The sequence below is a fragment of the Vombatus ursinus genome, unplaced genomic scaffold (assembly GCF_900497805.2).
Source record: "Vombatus ursinus unplaced genomic scaffold, bare-nosed wombat genome assembly UNPS02010219.1, whole genome shotgun sequence".
Taxonomy (NCBI): Eukaryota; Metazoa; Chordata; class Mammalia; order Diprotodontia; family Vombatidae; genus Vombatus; species Vombatus ursinus.
The window spans coordinates 9,566,426-9,585,196 of record NW_020949997.1 but is presented as its reverse complement, the minus strand read 5'-3'; the positions used below and the strand labels follow the sequence as shown (position 1 = coordinate 9,585,196).

Genomic DNA, 18,771 nt, shown 5'->3' with positions numbered 1-18,771 from the left:
CCCTTTCCACTTATATAGCACCTGCCACACTGCCTTGCACATTTGTAATACTAATATGAGGGGTGGGGGGTGGGCAGAGGGCAGAGAGCATTTCAGTAGCTTTCCCAGAGAATTCACTGGGCTTGGGTATGCAAATTTTACTTTCAAATCCTTTTTTTAGAAAAGGCCATTCTTGCTGAAGTATGGAATACAGAATAATGAAATGATGCATTTATAAAAACCTAAATTTAGACCTTGCTTTAAAACCACTGGTTCTGGTTCATTTTACTTTATAGTTTCATGTGATAGCTCCATTTAAGGAATGCCCCTCAGTTATATGGTTGACAGTGTCACGGTTGTCTGTATCACACTGACATGGCATAATTTAAAGAATGCTGCACTTGGAACCAGGAGACATCAGAGTTCAAAATTTCTCCTCTGATACTAGCTTTTTAAACATTGGCAAGTCAATTCTTTGAACCTGTTTCTTTATGCATAAAATGGAGATAATACTTGTAATAACTACCTTCACAGTCTGCCCAAAAACATACGTTTTGAGAGGGAATATGTAGAGAAGACTCAGAACTATATAGACAGTTTGTTATAGAGTGAGAGTTCTCACTGGGGTTTGTGAATTTGATTTTTTGAAAATATTTTGTAAACTATTTCAATGTAATTGGTTTCCTTTGTGGTCCTACTTATTTTATGTTATTTAAAAACATCATTCTGATGAGACCATAGACTTCCATTATACTGCCAAAGGGGTGACAAAAAATAAAAAAGCTGTAGGAATTTCTGGTCTATAGTTGAAAGAGTGCTGAGTTTGGAGTCAGAAGACCTGGGTTCAAATCCCAGCTCTGCCACTGTGTGCAGACTGTGTGTGTTTCCTCATTTTTAAGTTGAGGGGGTTTGGACTAGATAATCTCTAATGGTCCCTTCTAGCTCTTTAATAATCCTATTATTCTCAGTGTATAAAACACCTACTTCCTGAGTCTGATTTCTGTAGTTTGACATTTAGGTTCTCAAATACATACTTCCTACATGGACTAGACATTAATGCATCTCATTCTTAGCAAGGCTTTGGAGGGGCTGAGAGAAAGGAAGTATACACATATACTATTGGTATTGATCTGAAACTATACCCCCCAAATTACTAAAATGTGTATATCCTTTGACCCAGCTATATACCCGTATGTATAAACTTATATACCAAGGAAGTTGAAGGAAGCGGAAAAATACCAATATTTACAGCAGTTATTTTCATAGTAGCCTGTCAGGCAGTCTCAGATCCCCTGCAGATAAAAACGGTCCTCAGTAATCAGAAAAAGGCTAGCCCAGGAGAGGGGCATGAGTTTTATTTACTGACTCACAGCTTTTTCATGGCAGTCAGGTTGGAAACTAAAGGGATATTGTCATATTGGGAAATGGCTAAATGTGTTACATGAATGAAATGGAGTATTATTGTACCATAAGTAATAGCAAAATGGACATTTCCAGAGGAAGCTGGGAAGACTTCTTTCATCTGATGCAAAATGAAGTGTGCAGAATTAGGAGAACAGTCTACACAGTGATAACAATATTACATTGAAAAACAATTTTGAAAGCTTTAGTACACTGATCAACACAATGATAAACTACAAGTCCAAAAGAATGAAGAGGAAACACCAAACACTTTCTGCCAGAGAGATAATGAACTTAACATTCAAAGGCATTCATTTTCTGATGACTAATGTGAGATTTGTTTTGCTGGACTATGCATGTATGTGAGAACTTTATTTTTCAGGTTAAAAAAAAATCAGTGAAATTGTACATAGAAAAGAAACTTAGGTATTTGAGGAGTTAACGAACTAAATAGCTTGGCCACTATAACCTCCAACCCACTTTCTTAGATCTACCTGCTTCTGAAATGCTTAAGTTCAAACCTGGTCTCAGATACTTTGCTTCAGTTTCCTCAACTATAAAATGGGGATAATAGCACCTACTTCCCAGCATTTTTGTGAGGATCAAATGAGATAATATTTGTAAAGTGCTTAGCCTGGCACATAATAGACACTATATAAACAGTTATTATTTAGAAAAAGAAAATCCACAAACTTTCAGACATTGACATTTTTAATATTAAAACTTTTCTTATTAAAAACATACCAAAGCAAATACAGTAATTTCATTTATAGCTATACATTTAGATAAACCAAATATCCATGGTTTATATACACATAGATACAAAAACTATACTTTTTTTTTTACATATAATACAACTTCCAGTGTAAAGACAAAACTCAAGGGGAGAAGATTGCATTTACAATAAATAGCATCATGACCTGAGCCCACAGACCTTTGTGCAACCTATGCAGTTCCCTTACTGTAGGGTAGTTTGCTAAAAGAGGGAATTCACAATTAAAGAGCTGCTTGTCATGTTGTGAAGTGAGAGTGCCCCTTTACTTTTTTTTTTTTTACCTGGGTACAAAACTTAAAATTACCTGAGTCAGAAGGAAATAACTATGGAATGATTGATCTTTCTAATGACTTTCTGCTCATCTGGGCCACCGAGACCAAAGGAAAGCCTTTGTTTTATTGAAATGTTTTGTTGTTTTTCCCTCCCAAGCACTGCACCCTGAAGAAACCACCGACCCTCTATCACCCAATCAATAAGCAGTTAAACTCTGTTGAGAGGCAGATGGGAGGCAGATGGGGAGTTCCCCTGGGAAGTTACCCAAGGTCAGTTGAAGCCCTCAGTGAACACTTGACAGTCTATCCTGGGGTGAGGAACCTGCCAGCCTCAAGGTCACATGCGGATCCCACTCCGGATCCCAATATGGTGATCCCCATCTGCATGACGCGACCACTAGCTGGTTGTTCATAACTGGCAAGATTCTTAGAAATGTGAACATTCTCTCAAAAGGATTTTTTTTTAAATAGTTTTTACACAGAAAGAGATGCTGGAGTGATCTTGTTTATTAACTTATTGAGAGCGATAATCTTTTCCTCCAAGACAAAATTCTTTTTCTCAGCACCTTTCTGCTTCTGTTCTGTAACCTGGAGAGCTTTCATTAGGTGAGCATTTTCCACATACAGGTCTTTTAGCAGCAAATCAGATTTTGCATTCTTTGCAAACTAGGAAAAAATAAGCAACATATATTACTTGATATGATGTTCCATGTATGATCCTACATTAGGTACATTATATGTTTGATAAATGAATGTGCTCAGGGACCCTGTATATCACACGGTGTTCACTTAATAATATGCTATGCCTTTGATCCAGAACTATACAAAATACTAATTGATGAGTGTTTTTTCCTCATTCATAGTAAAAATGATAACCCTCAAACTACACAGTGTGGAAAATCAGGGAAAAATGTGATTTTTAATATGAATTTTTAAAAAGTAGACAAGCCATATCTTCTTTTAATTAATTAATTTTTAGTTTTCAGCATTCATTTCCAACAAGCCATATCAATGAGCATACAAATACCTTTTCTATTTATTTTGAGAATTCTTTTATTTTGAGAATTTACCAGGCAACTTTCTTGTATAGGAAGTAAAATAAAACCAGCATGCTTTAGTGCTGGCCTGAGAGAAAGCGCCCTAGGAACACTTGCAAATTTCTATTCATTAAGCGGTTTTAAGCTTATTATATGTTGATGACTAAAGTCCTACTTTAATACCTCAAGGCATGTGGGGCACTTATGCCATCAGAGCCCAAGATCTGTAAGGTCCTATCAAGCTGGAAAGGTTTTGAGTTATGGACCTGATCATGGACTCTTATCATCTCAGGCCCTCCTAAATCTGGAGAGGGTCACCATCAAAACAGCCAAAAGGTGATGGATTTTTTAGCCAAAGCAACTTTTTGAACATCTATTAATTCACAGAAGAGTTGTGATCTATACATTGCTTGAGTGAGTTCCCACAGTGATGAAATCACAAATCTTTGAAATAAGAAGGCCTTATAAACTTAAGAATTTTAATCTGCTGTTGACAAGATTCAAACACAATTTTTGTTTATAATGATATCAATACCAACCCCTTATTACTTACTGGTCATATTCAAGTTATGGAGGTACAGAGGTTATCATAACACAAGGACTGAATGCTCATAAGAATACAGACTGTTCTACATGAAATGTTTCATGCATTAGAATATAACTTGAAAGATCTTGTAAAAAATGACCTTTTATATATTAAATGCACAGATGCATTTAATGTGTGCAGAGATGTATCCTGGGCAGTCTCTTCAAACCTTCCAAAACAGCACCTTGAGAGCAGGAACTATTCACGTCTGTCTTTGTATCCCCAGTGCCTTACACAGTAGATGCTTAATTTCTGTGTCATTTAATTGCAAATAATAAAACCACCAATATTAAAATATCCTTTCAATTTCTTTTAGAATTCTTTGATTTTCTGAAACACTTATAGTCAACAACATTTTGTTGTTCAGGCATTTTTCAGTTGTGTCCAACTCTTCATATGACCCCATTTGGGGTTTTCTTGGCAAAGATATTGTAGTGATTTGCCATTTCCTTCTCCAACTCATTTTACATATGAGGAGCTAAGGCAAACAGGGTAAAGTGTCTTGGCCAGGATCACACAGCTAATGAGCATCTGTGACCAGATTTGAACTCACAAAGATAAGCCTTCCAGACTCTAGGCTCAGCACTCTATCCAGTGCACCACCTAGCTGCCCCCAGTCAACACCATACCGTGTTGCATTTGATTGCATTGTGTTTTGCTCTTGTTTTATATAGGGATATCTTGTGTCCTTAACTATGTCATAAACTTGCACACACAAGGACTGTGTCTTCTTCTGAATCTCCTGCTGTGCCTATAGCAAAGTACTGGGCACTCAATAGGGGCCAGATTACTCAGTACTTACTGACTTGACTTTGGTTTTCATTAATTAGATAGTGGCTTTTCTATTTCTTATTTAAAGCTATTTGGACATTCTAGAAAATATTCAATACATCTAAGTCCCCTCATATGTGGTAAAAGTAAATGACCATCCACAGATTGTTCTTCTTCTCCAGGTGTTCCCAGGTTAAATCTAGGTCCTGTCCAGACTACATTAAAAAATTCTGTTAACACTCATTGGTGGCAGCAGTGGGAAGTATACATTATTCTCAAAAGATATTCTTATTTTTCAAGTCTTACTTCCTTGCCAGAAAACAGCATGGCACAGGGAATAAAATTTTCGACCCATAATCAGGAATATCTAGGTCCTGAATCTGATACTTATTGTGATGGGGGACCACTGGCAAGCCACTTAACCTTTGCATCCCTTCAGCAGTTCCCTGAGAGACCAGATGGATTGGGTTTGGGATTGGGATTGGGATCTGCAATGGTGGACAGACTTCCTATACAAAGAGTTTTCCATGCTGATAAATCAAGATTCTTTGTATATTTATATATTTCTTTTCATCACCAACTAACAAGTGTTCAGCCACAGAGCGCTAACATTCTTAGAACTTAGAGACTTCTTAAGATATCATTTCTTGTCATTTTGTAGATGAGAACACCATGGCCCTAAGAGATGAAATGTCTTGCTCACACTTAGGATCCAGGTCTCCTGATTTCCCGTCCATCACTCTTTTCTCATAGCCCATATTGAGTGTCTAGGACACACATGCTGGATGAGGAAATGGGCCACATTTAAACTCAAAAGCCAGTCCCTGACTACCAAGAAGTATTCTCTAGCATAGCCCCAGGCTCAGCACTGCTCTCTCTGCATTGTAATCTACCGCAGTCTCTTCTCCAAAGTAGCAGATCAATATCTATCATTCGAAAAAATATTCAGGAAAAAAGGAGGCAAACACAAAGATGGTTAAAGCTAACATCACTTACTTGTTCTTTCAACTGTTCCACTTTTTCTTGCAGCAGTATTTCCATATTTTTCAAATTCATTTCCACCTCTTCCACCCTCTCTTCCATGTTTTTAAGCTGTTCTTCATGCTGTTCCTGTCAGAAAAGCTTACAAATCACCATTTTAAATTCATAGTGGAATGTCCCTGTTTGTATACTTCAAAATACAAAGTGAATCTTGAGTATCTGAGATATACACACATATTGGAATAGAGGTTTGAAACTATAAACAGTCATGCTTTAGAAAGATGTTGCAATGCTAACATATTAAAATATAATAGAGTAATGGAGTAGGACAAAATATAAAAATATTTCCTCTTAAAAGAGGAGGCTGATAGGTGGTACAGTGAATAGAGTGCTGGACCTAGAGTCAGGAGGAACCAAGTTCAAATCTAGCCCCAGACACTTGCTAACTCTGTGACCCTGGGCGAGTCACATAACCTCTGTCTTCCTCAATTTCTTCAACTCTAAAATGGAGATAATAATGGCCCTTGTTGCGAGGATCAAATGATATAATTGTAAAGCACTGAGCACAGTGCCTGACACACAAAAGGTACCACCTAAATGTTAGTTTTTTTCTTTTTCAAGAAACCAGAGTCAGACCACCTAGCCTATTATTAAAAGACGGCTCAGGGTTAGAAAGTAGAATAAACCTAAGATTTTTCTAATTAATGCTTTGAAAGTGATGGAATTTTCCTTGGGAGACTAATAACCCAGGAGGTTGTCCAGTACAGTTTTCTTTACATTTAGTCTGTCCTATTACAATGTTGTGTGAGCTAGGACAATTCGCTAAACCTCTCAGCGCTCTAGGCAACCTTCTAAGACGATAAGTTGAAAACAAAGTGGGGATGTGCATCGGTAGAGGAATTTTCTCACCTGGGAGTGTCCTTTATGATAGTTCCAGTCTCTATTCCTATTTCATTGTTCAGCCGTAATTACTTATAGCCTACTACTTGTTACATTATTCTTCCTCTTTGTGATTTACACATTCTAAATATTAGAGCCTGCCTACATTTCAAGATCTATCTCAAATCTCCTTTTCATGAAGCCTTCTAAAACTTGTGTCAGACTCCAATAATCTCTACCTCCTCTAAATTACTGACAGTATTTACCACATGCACCATTCATTTGACAAGCATGTAATGCCCTGAAATGTTTCTTGTGTTTTATTTAATTGCTATTTATTGCTTTCTATGACTTAGCACATGCCTATGTCCAAAAGGAAGGAGGGAATAGTTTTGCTTTACTGTCTGCCCTGGACATACCACATCCATAATACCGTCTTCAATTGTGGCCATTATTTCAGAAAGGACTTTGAGAAGCTGACATGCACCAGAGAAGGCGACCATCACAGTGAGGGGACTCAAGGAAGTCCCATACAAGGATCTACTCAAAGACTTTTTTAGCCTAGAGAAAAGACAACTCAGTGGGATTTGTCTCCCACAATGACTGTGGGAAGGTGAGGCTGGAATGACTGCAATCTTCAAATCTTTTACAGAGATATCATGTAGAATTCACTTGTCCTACTTGGCTCCAGAGGGCAGACCTATGATAGAAGCTGCAATTAGACGGCTTACAGCTAAACGAAAGCATCCTTAAATGGAATGCACTGCTTTCTGAGCTTGTGGCTGGCCCCTCACTGGACCTCTCATCTGGGATGTTGTGAAGGCATTTCTATTCAGGTACAGGTTGGACTAGAAATTTTGAGATTATGTGATCTGTCCTGCACATTCATCTCTGCTCCATTCATCCCTCTGGGGGCTCTTTTCTTGACTCTGGAATTTGCCTATATCTTTTGGGGACTGACATGCTTCAAAGTAAATGGAATTTCTAAGGGCAGTTCAAGTAATTCTACTCAAGGACTTCTCTTCCTAATATACAGGTATCCGAATATATAGGTTAGTTGCCCCTGTTTCTATTTGAGCTTGCCTCTGGAGAAGCCTTCCTAGTTAATCCTGGGAGAGGGTGACTGCTGTAACACACTGTAAACCCATGGTCAATACTCTATTGATCAGCTCTCTGTCAGCACACCATCATTAATCATCATCTGGGTTGGCATTAAATCTGTCATGCTTTGTTTTTTACTGTCATCAAAGAGAGCACTACTTCTTACTTTGGATTGACTACAGTTTTTAAACTAATGCGTGGCTACCAACCTTCTGCTGTTTATATCAATTTGGGGGGAGAAGGAGAGGGAAGAGTCCAAATCTATGGTTTAATCAGTGTGGGGAAAGTCTAAGTGTAGAAATTGCCCCTACTGATGGAAGATCAGCAACTCATCCACAATTTTATAGTTTCCTCTAATTTTTTTCCAAGAAATTTTGAACCCATAAAGCTATTGATAGCATTTAGAAAATTTAAAGATTGCTGTCCTTCAAAACTGACACTGGACTAGAGAATCCCTGGTATAGTGGATAAAGATTAGATTTGGAGTCAGGAAGACCTGAATTCAAATCCCAGCTCAGACATTTACTAGATATGATATTGGGCAAGTCCTTTAGCCATTTTTCTCATCTGTAAAACAAGTGGTACCTTCCAACTATAAATCTATGATCCTACAACTAAATCATATGGTCACGTCTCAAACCACTTTGTGTCATGTTTCAAAATTATTACTTCAATACTTAAAGGATCTGCGGTTTCACACTTGGTAGATCATTTTCACTTGTGCTTGTGGCCAAAAATATTCTCACCTGAATCCGACCTCCTAATGGCAAGTGTCTGTGTACTTGGGTAGGCAGGTTCTTAGACTGCAGATATACAGTCCATTCCTGTGCCTATACTTGAAGACTTTAGTGGAAGCATGGAATAGTGGCTAAAGGGCTGGACTTGACATTAGGAACACTTGGGATTGATTTCTGCCTTTGATACTATGTCACCTTTTCGACCCACTTAATTTCTCAGTCTGTTTCCTCAATTGCAAAATGAAGACAGAAATACCTGTAGCATTTATCTCGGAGGCTTTTTGTAAGGATCAAGTTAAGTAATCTACATAAACTACCTTATACATTTTGAAGTACTATATAACTAGCAGTTATCACTATCATTAGCATTATAATGAGGCATCAAATTAATAATTTAGGGCAGAAACGTCAAACATGTGAACTACATTTGGCCCACAACACTTCTGAGTTCTGGCTGAACCAGATTAAAATATAATTGGGGAATATTTAACAAAGTAAGCAAAAATACAATGAAATATAGATAACATTGATATGTGGTCAATATGCAATCTGCAGACATCTTAATATACAGTTTAGTTGCTCTGTTTTGATTAGTTTGACACTGTTTTGGAGGAAGGCATTCAAAATCAGCATTGTTGTTTTTGTTTTTTTTTTTTAATTTCTATTTTTTTGCTTTTTTGTTGAGACAATCAGGGTTAAATGACTTGCCCAGGGTCACACAGCTAGCAAGTGCTAAGTGTCTAATGCCAGATTTGAACTCAGGTTCTCCTGACTCCAAGGCCAGAGCTCTATCCACTAGGCCACCTAGCTGCCTGCCCCCTTTTTTTCACGAACCTTCAACACTATTCTTCCACTCAAAAACCTTCAGTAACACCCCACTGCCTAATGAATAAAATCCAAGTATGGCATCCATGACTCTTTACAATGTGGTACAAACCTCCATTTCCAATCCTATCTCATACTGTTCTCTCCATACATCCCATGCTCGTCTACTTCACTGTTTATAATTCCTTCGCCACTCCCTGACCTTTGTGACCTCTAGGCCTTTGCTCAAACTGTTCATTTTGCCTGTAATGCTTTCTTCCACCATCTGTATCTATTTCAATACTACCCATTCTTCAAGATCTAGCTCAAATGCTCCATATTCTAAGAAGCCTCTTTGGTACTTTGGCCATAGTGACTTTTCCATCCTTTGAACTTTTTGTACATCTTCACATGTTAAAGCATTATAATTATAAAGGCAGCATGGAATAGGGGGTAGAGTGCTGTGCTTTAGGTATGGATGATCTGGCTTCAAATATTATCTCTGACCCTAGCTACAGAAAAACCGAGGTAAGTCACTCAACCCCTACGTGACTTAGGCAATTCCGTTTAGGATATGCGATCTATGTTAATGGAAGGAATTCCAATACTGGGAAATGCCATCACTGATGAAATCACAGATCCTAAAATATTTGTGTACACGTCTTCTATCTCCTAAATTGTAAGCTGCTTATAGGCAGAGGCCACGTCTTATTCATTTTGTCACACAGAAACTACCATAGTGCTTTGCATACATACAGTCCCTAAAATACAATCCCTTAACAGTATGTGTTTGCAGAATGAATGAATGAATGTGTGAACATCTCTCCAGTTGTCTGTTATTTGTGCCCCAAATAAATGTGCAAAATTAAACAGAAGTAAAATTCATTTCTTTAATATCCCAGAATAACATGCCAGCCAAATCTTTAAGTTCATATTTTCTAAGCATTCTCTTATCTGCTTTTTGCCAATAGTTATTTTGGCATGGTTTTTATAACTTCCTAATTGTCCAAATTTCTTTCCTTCATTTTTCTTATTAAAGACAGCGTTTTAAAAGGAGTACAATATCTTACACATTTCAGAGTTATCTATAATTTAATTTCCTGTTTCACTGATTAGCAAACATTTTCTCCTATTAACTTTGGCTTCAGAAGGCTTAAGGAGAAAATAAATTTATTTTTCTTTGCTCAGAATAACTATTTTATCCTGCTCTTTTCTTTGAAAGCCTCCATTACTCAGCACAAGAGATAAGTTCATTTGGTTTTCTTGCCCACTTCTCTATTTCCAATGTACACATGCCTTTCCTGGCTGGTATATTCAGTAGGCAGAAGATGTGGCTGGTGCCTGATGGGTTCATCTACTTTATTCTCTCCATTAAAAGTCAGCTCATGTACCTGTTTTTTTTAAAAGTGCTACTGAGATTACATAGCCTTCCTTATCTACCTTTTCAAATATGGAACCCAATTTTTGTACTGAGGAAAATTCTTCTTTACAACTAACCCAAATATAACATATTGTAGCTTTAGACCATTCCTGTCACATCCAAAACACAAATGCAAAAACTGTAGATACTCTTTTCCATTTGTTTTATGACTTTGAGACAAAATAAAATGAGAGGCAAAAAGAGGGAGATTGGTTTCTACACCACTGACACCCCCTAGTCCCAGCTCAACATTCTACCCCATCTGGAATCCTCCACCTCAGTAGAAAAAGACATAGCACATTTTCTTAGGATATTTGAACATTTACTAAAATCTGCAGCAGTAAATAGATGGAAATTAAAGACTCAGCTTTGAGTTTCTCTGAGGCCTTTATTAAGCAAATATGAAATCTTAAATGCAGCTTAAACATAATCATCTGTAGCTGTGTTCTCTCCACTAGGTCACCCCCTAAAAACACCCCAGAAAATTGAACATTTTTAGGGAAGCATTCAGAAATCAATCCATCTATGGACTGGAATTCTAAATAGTATTAAAAATCCATCTTTCAAATTAAGACAGAATTAATAGAATTTCTTTTAATCACACCATTTCCGTAGATGTCTCCTCTCTCTGTATCTCTCCCTTCCCTTTTCTTTTCCTCTCTGTCTCTTGTCTGTCTCTGTCTCTCTATATATACATATTTTCAAGTTATTTTTAATTGGTTTAACTTTAATTATGTATGCCTTTGTCTGAAAACTTGTGGGTATTTCCATAGTAGAGATCATTCTTTTTATTTGACTTTTTCATTGAAATAACCATATCTTTCCCTCATTTTCTTTCTCCTTTCCTCATTCATCTCAGATTTCTAACTCCCTCTTTATTTCCAATTTCCAGTGGGAATAAAATCTCACTCTGCTATTATGTCTGCTTGGGTGTAACCTTTCTTATAGTAGTTGGTCTCTTTGGCACCCTGTCCCATTTCTGGAGATCCCTGAGATACAGACATCTATATTAAAAACAGTGACCATCTTTCTCTTCTTACTTAGTAATAGCTCACACTTATATAGCATATATGTAATTTAAATAGTTTTCTAGCACCACAGCCCTGTAGTATTCATTCTGATCTACAACAGATTTTAATACCCCCAACATTGGTTTTGAATATGAGAATCCAGGGGTAAAGAATAAATTGGTGAAAACACTTTGTGAGACAAAGATCCCTAAAGGCTTTGTTTTGTTTATTTTTAAAAAGAGAGGAAGGCATTAGGAATATGTTGTATTTTCCATAAAGCCTCATGGGAATTCATGTGCAAATTAATTACAATTCCTCTCATCCTCTCCACTGGTTGGCCTGTTGGAAAGGTCTAATTTAGCAGTATCTTGGTTTTGAAGAATAAAAATAAAAATAAAAATAAGTCATGAATTTTAATGGACTGGCCGCACAGATGTAATCAGTTACCTCCTAAGCTTGCCCATTCTTTGAATGGCCTTTAGAGAGAAAAGCCAACATTGATTAATTTTTAGTAATGAGGCCTTAGGGGAATGAACAAACATGGGTAAGCCCAGCTAAAATAATTACCATTTCATTTGGTTTAGAGATTCACAAAAACAAAAACAAAAAACACAAATGTCATTTTGGGGGAAATGCTAGTTTGGGTTTCGTTTTTCTGAATAATTGAACAACAAGCCAAAATACACCTTTCAATATTAGCAAAGTGACTCTCAGATAGACGTCTTGAAATTTGTTCCCGAAATAAGTCCCAGGATTCTGAACATACCACCTCACATCAGCGTGCTCTGCTTACCTTCTGGCTTGCCAGTTGTCTACTCACTTCCTCTGTGCAGAATTTAAAATCCTCCCGGAGATGCTGGACTGTCTCCTGTTCTTCTGCCAATGCATTCTGTAACTCAGTCACATAATCCTGAGACACCAACTGGCACATCTGCTCCTTTACGTGAAACATCTCCTCTGCGTGTTGGGACTGCACCAGCTTCAACCGTGCCTTGGATTCTAGTAACTACATCCCAATAGGAAAGACACAACAGTTACAGAAAAATTGCTGAAAATCAGAGTCATTTCCAGAAATGGTAGCAAAGGAGGCTTTGGTAGGCCAGGGAAGCATAGGATGACAGACAGCAACAACCTCAAAATATAGGAAACACCTAACCACAAAAGTCAGAAGATATGCTCAGAATTCTTTTTTGGTCTTAGAATAATAATAATTCACATTTATATAACACTTTAAAATTTACAAATGTTCCATCATCCACCAACAACTCCCTAATAAAATTATTTTTTTTTAAACTGTAATCCATCACCCAGAACTCCTCAATAACCACATCCTGGCCTACCTACAGAACAAAAAAATTATGTTCCTAACTTATCCTTAGGTACTACAGGATGCTAAACCTTTTCTAAACTGTCAATGGACACTTAAGCTAAGGTCAAGAGAGTTTTTGCTTTAAGTGTTTTATTATATTCTAATTCTCTAAAAAAATCAGAGCAGCTAGATGGTACAGTGAATACAGCACTAGGCCTAGATTGAAGAAGACCTGAGTTCAAATGTGACCCCAGACACGTATTAGCTGTGTGCCCTATGGCAAGTCACTTAATCTGTTAGCTTCAGTTTTTTAATCTCTAAAATGAAATGATAATATAAATATTATTTATATAAATGTTGTTGTTGTTCAGTCATATCTGACACTTTGTGACCCCATTTGGGGTTTTCTTGGCAGAGATACTGGAGTGGTTTGCCATTTCCTCTTCCAGCTCATTTTACAAATGAGGAAACTGAGGCAAACAGGGTTAAATGACTTGCCCAGGGTCACACAGATGGTAAATATCTGAGGTCAGATTTGAATTCATGAAGATGAGTCTTCCTGACTCCAAGCCTGGCAATCTATCCACTGTGCCACCTAGTTTTCCCACTTGTATAAATATAAATATATAAATTATACAGAAAAATACAGAAATAAACACAAAAGATATAAATATATACATTTATATATAAATGTTGTTATGTAAGTATAATAATAGCACCTCTCTCCCAGGGTTGCTGTGAGGATAAAATGAGATAATTGCAAAATGCTTAGCAGAGTGCCTGACACACAACAGGCACTATATAACTGTTAGCTATTACTATAATTATACCAAGTATGGTTTATATATTAGCTTTATTAACCAGAACCCCAGATTAGCCTTCTATGTCCCGAACGTGGATAACACATAGTTCATTATATTTTCATTCACAACATTACCACGAAAAGAAATAAGGCTACTGTCCTTATTACACAAACTAAGAGGAACCAAAATGGAAAGCTCTCATGAGGAAACTCCAGAACGCTACTTTAAAGAGGATGCCATGCTGCCATTCAGTTTTTATTCCGAAGGGCACAGCAATTAATTAGCATTGATAAAGTCCCTCCAGCACCATGCTAAGCACTAGCCATGTCTCTACTACCAAGAACTTCCCCTGCACTGTGCAGAGACTAGTAAGTTCTCCTCAGAACAAAGGCAATTTTTGGCTTCCACAACTGGGAAATTCTTACTGACAAATATGGATATATGACACTAAAAATTTTTCAAGTCTTCTTCCAGAGAAATAACAGCTGGCATGACAATTTCAAGGCCTCAACTGCCTTCCAGCCCCAGAGTCCCTTCAAATCTTTCACTCATATTTTAATCCCCTTCTGTTACATAGTAACAATCACGACTCCAGAAGATATATGAGGAAGCATGTCTCCCGCCTCTTGATAGAGAGGGGAGAGGCTATAGACGCAGAAGAAGACATATATTTCCTGATACAACCATTACAATTATATATTTTGATTGATTATACTTTTGTTAAAAGAGAGACTTTTTTTTTAACTGGGTGGGGGAAATCGGGAGATAATGACAGCGATAAAATGAAAAAAGGGAAGAAAAGAAAGCAAAGTGTGTCAATGAAATGTTTTTAAAAATAGAGGAGACAGGAGATGGAGACAGAAAAACAGAGCAATGCTGGTACTACCACACTAAATTTAACTCATATTACAAAGAACAAGCTGTATATAGTGAATGTGCAGTTGCATCTAACATCCTCATTCACTAGTCTTCTTTGTGCATGGAAATATTCATGTTTTTTGGTGACTTTCCAGTTCATAATTAAAAAAAAGTTATATAAAAGAATACAATGGTCACCTCTGGTGGTTTTGACCTTCCTTGCTTTTCTTCTAGAGCCATGATTATAAAGTACCCTGATCTAGGTCTCCTCTCATTAACGAGAGTCAAGAGTCAGCCACCTGCATTTGTACTAAATGTCACTTCTGAAAAGTATCCCTGACAGGTAGGCTATAGTGACCTTTCATTAGAAAACATAATAGAGGACAGTCACTATTCTAAAATATACTTTTTCAATTGTCCTCCTAACACTTCCTTCTTATTTTCTACATGAGAAAAGTAGTTTGCTAAGTCAATTCTCAAGCATCCTCCTTGACTATCACAGGATGGAGGAAGTAAATTTCTAGTATAGTTTAACCAGACACATACAGGGAAGTGGAATCCTCTTCTCACCCTCTGGGTTCTATTGGGGCATCACCATTTATTTACCTCCTCATACGTTAGGCTAGGTGGCTGGCTACTTCTTCTTTAGAGCACTTCCTTGAGGGTAGGGCCATTTCACTTGTCTGTGTATCACCAATATTCAGCATAGACATAGTAAGCACTTAATACACTCCTGATTGATTACTATAACAACAGTTAATATTGCTCCACCTGAAGGCCACATACCAAATGCCAGAATTTCAAAGCAAAAAGCACCTAAAACACTGTTAAACATTGGCCCTATCTTTCTAGGGAAGGGAACCAGTGTTAAACACCAGCAAACTCCAACAGTCCTTGATTTTCTCTCTATCATTTTATCTCTGTTAGTGCCTCTAATATGTTCTACATTTTCATCCTAAGTCCTTTGGGTATTCTTTCATTTTGGACTTATGCAAGTGTAAATAACAAAAACAAATAACAAAATATAACAATATTACAACAATAACAAAAATAATTTCCCCCTACAGAACAATGTATAAAGGGGCAGCTAGGTGGTACAGTGGATAGAGTGCTGGGCCTCAAGTCAGGAAGACTCATCTTTCTGAGTTCAAATCTGGCCTCAGACACTTAACCAGCTGTGTGACCCTGGGGCAAGTCACTTAACCCTATTTGTCTCAGTTTCCTTACCTGTAAAATGAGCTGGAGAAGAAAATGGCAAACCATTCCAGGATCTTTACCAAAAAACCCCAAATGGGGTCCAACACAACTGAAAGTACTTAAAAATAACAAAACAGAGCAATCGTGTTCTTTTTCATTTGTCCCCAAAATAGATGAGACTGGATTTCCCAAAAGAGATACTATTTTGGTTCTTTTTTGTCCACTTGTCTATTTTGCAACCTCATGTAATTTTTCTTGTCTGTAGTATATGATCATCATCAAATTTTACCACCACACTTCAAATCACAAAAGAATCAGCTTATGTTGTCCCAACACTTAGGCAAGAATTAAGGGGGAATGTCCTGACTGAGATTTAATGGAATGAATCCTTGAGACACATTATGAAAATCTCCTTCCTTGAGAAACTAAAATGTGTCTGGTCAGTCTGAGATGGTTTAGCTATAGTAGGTAATGAGCCCCCTTAAACAGGAGGTATTTAAAGATGAGGTACTGGATGACTTCTTGCTAAGGCTGGTATAGAGGGGATTCTAGAACAGATAAGGGTTAGGATAGATGGCTTTTGAAGAGTTGTCTAACTCTGGGATTGTATGACTCCATGACTATTTTTCAAGGTTCTCTTCAGCTCTAGAAGTGTCAAAAGTACCATGCACAAGACATTACAACATTACAGAATAGAGAAATTCAAAGATAGAAGGAGGTTCAGAACCATCTAGTCCAGGGGTGGGGAACCTGAGGCCTTGAGTCCGAGGCCACAGGTTCTCCACCCCTGATCTAGTTCAACCTATACATGAAGAGTGATGCCATTTACAATATCCTTTATACCTGGTCATCCAGCCTTAGTTGGCCCTCAGTAATGGAGAACTCACTACTTCTCCAGGCAACCCACTCCATTTTTGTACAGTTCTAATGGTTATATATTAACAGCTACATCTCTGCAGCTATATCATCTTTTCTACCACTATTCCCTCCTTTCCTACAAGTGTTAGAGACTTAATTAGTCTCAGCAGATGACTTAGCCCTGACGTGCTCCCTTGCATGCAGGCTTGGGTTGGCCTGCTCCTGAGGGTGAGGACCTATTTTGAGAGGCTCCTTAAGCAGACCAACTCTATTGTTGATCTCAGTTCTGGGAACATGAGAGTAAGTTCAAGGCTAGCCTCAGAGGACGGACAACATTACATATGTTCAAGTGTAGAACTGAGGGGAAACCTCTAGACATAACAGCCAAGATCTTTGCATATTTCTGTTGGGCTGGTGATACTCAAAGTGTGAATCCTTTGGAGCTGGTGGGGCTTTTGGCTCTGTCTAGACTCCAACATCAGATTTGACACACGCCGAGAACAATAAAGACTGATTCATTTTTGTATTTTTAAGATATAGTTAAAACAATCTCCTATACATATTTAATTGTGGTGCCATCCTTTTACCTCTAATTTCAGCATCCTATCTAGAAGAAGTGTGGCATGATAGACATCCAGAAGATCTGGGGTTCAAAACCCACTCTCTATAACTGACATTAGCTGGGGCAATCCATACCATTTTTGAACAACTGTAATTGTTATTTATTAATGGTGGCAGTTCGGCAGATAGATCATCTTTCCTACCACTATTCCCTCTCGATAGGTACATTACTAAGGATTTCTGAGCCTCAATTTCCTCACCTGTAGAATAAGAATAATAATACCTATAGTATTTGCTCTCCAGGATTGTTATAAGGTGCTAAAGAGATATATAAAGTGTTCTGCAAACTTTAAGGCTCAGTTATTACATATATAATTATTATCATTAGTTACCACACATGATTCCAGTGACCCTTTACATTTTCCAGTTGCTTCACAACAGTCTTGTACACAAAATCACCTCATGATTTAAACTCTCCACATGAAGACCCGAAAAGAACTTAGGTCATTCACCTGTCGTCACACTAAAATTAGTGCCAGGACTTTCAAAACTTAGCCCTGCCATTTATGGCACATATGGAGCAGGCGAGAATCTGTGAGGGGCCACAACTGGCACGTACCTGATCCAGGTTTTCTTCAAGCTTCTCTTTCAGCTGTGATTCTGAAAGTCTCAGAGACTGGCATTCTTGATTCACCTGTTCAAGCTCCAGCTCCAGTTCTTGCATTTGACTATGCTGTGTATTAAATTAAATTCACAAACATAAGTATCATTTTAGCAATTTGATGACTTCATTTGAGAAATGGATATGTGGGGGAAAGCTTCGTGGTGCAGTGGATAGAGCACCTGCCCTAGATTCAGGAGGACCTGAGTTCAAATCTGGTAAAATAAGTCTTTTAAGTCTAGAAAAGAGAATATCTAATAAATCAATAGTGTATTGACAACTCACCCACATATCCTTTTTTTTTTTTTTTTTGGCTAGCCAGTGGGGTTAAGTGACTTGACTAGGGTCACACAGCTAGTAAGTGTCATTAAAACAACTCTGAGGTACCACCTCATACCTATCAGATTGGCTAATATAACAGAAAAGGAAAATGATGGATGTTGAAGGGGAAGTGAGAAAGCTGGGACACTGAGACACTGTTGGCAGAGTTGTTGTTTTGGGATTTTTTTTGTTTTTTGCTTTTTCTTTGGTGAGGCAATTATTGTAACTTGCCCAGGATCACACAGCTACTAAGCGTCAAGTGTCCGAGCTCGAATTTGAACTGAGGTCCTCCTGACTCCAAGGCCGAAGCTCTATCTACTGCACCACCTAGCTGCCCCTAACTGTTGGTAGAGTTATGAACTGATCCAACCATTTTGGAGAGCAATTTGGAACTATGCCCAAAGGGCTATAAAATTGTGCATATCCTTGGATCCAACAATACCACTACTG

General features: G+C 37.7%; 1 protein-coding gene across 5 annotated transcripts in view; it reads right to left on the bottom strand.

The window, feature by feature from the left end:
• Nucleotides 1–2,133: 2,133 nt before the first annotated feature.
• The window catches only part of NINL (ninein like), a 184,330-nt gene continuing 167,692 nt past the window's right edge, over nt 2,134–18,771 (bottom strand). For all 5 annotated transcript variants that reach the window (XM_027853948.1, XM_027853953.1, XM_027853950.1 and 2 more), the window contains 4 exons: nt 17,959–18,072; nt 12,547–12,759; nt 5,818–5,931; nt 2,134–3,093 (listed from right to left, as the gene is read on the bottom strand). In XM_027853948.1, the coding sequence (XP_027709749.1) occupies nt 2,902–3,093; nt 5,818–5,931; nt 12,547–12,759; nt 17,959–18,072 (633 nt within the window). In that variant the 3' untranslated portion in view covers nt 2,134–2,901. The remainder of the gene's footprint in view (nt 3,094–5,817; nt 5,932–12,546; nt 12,760–17,958; nt 18,073–18,771) is intronic.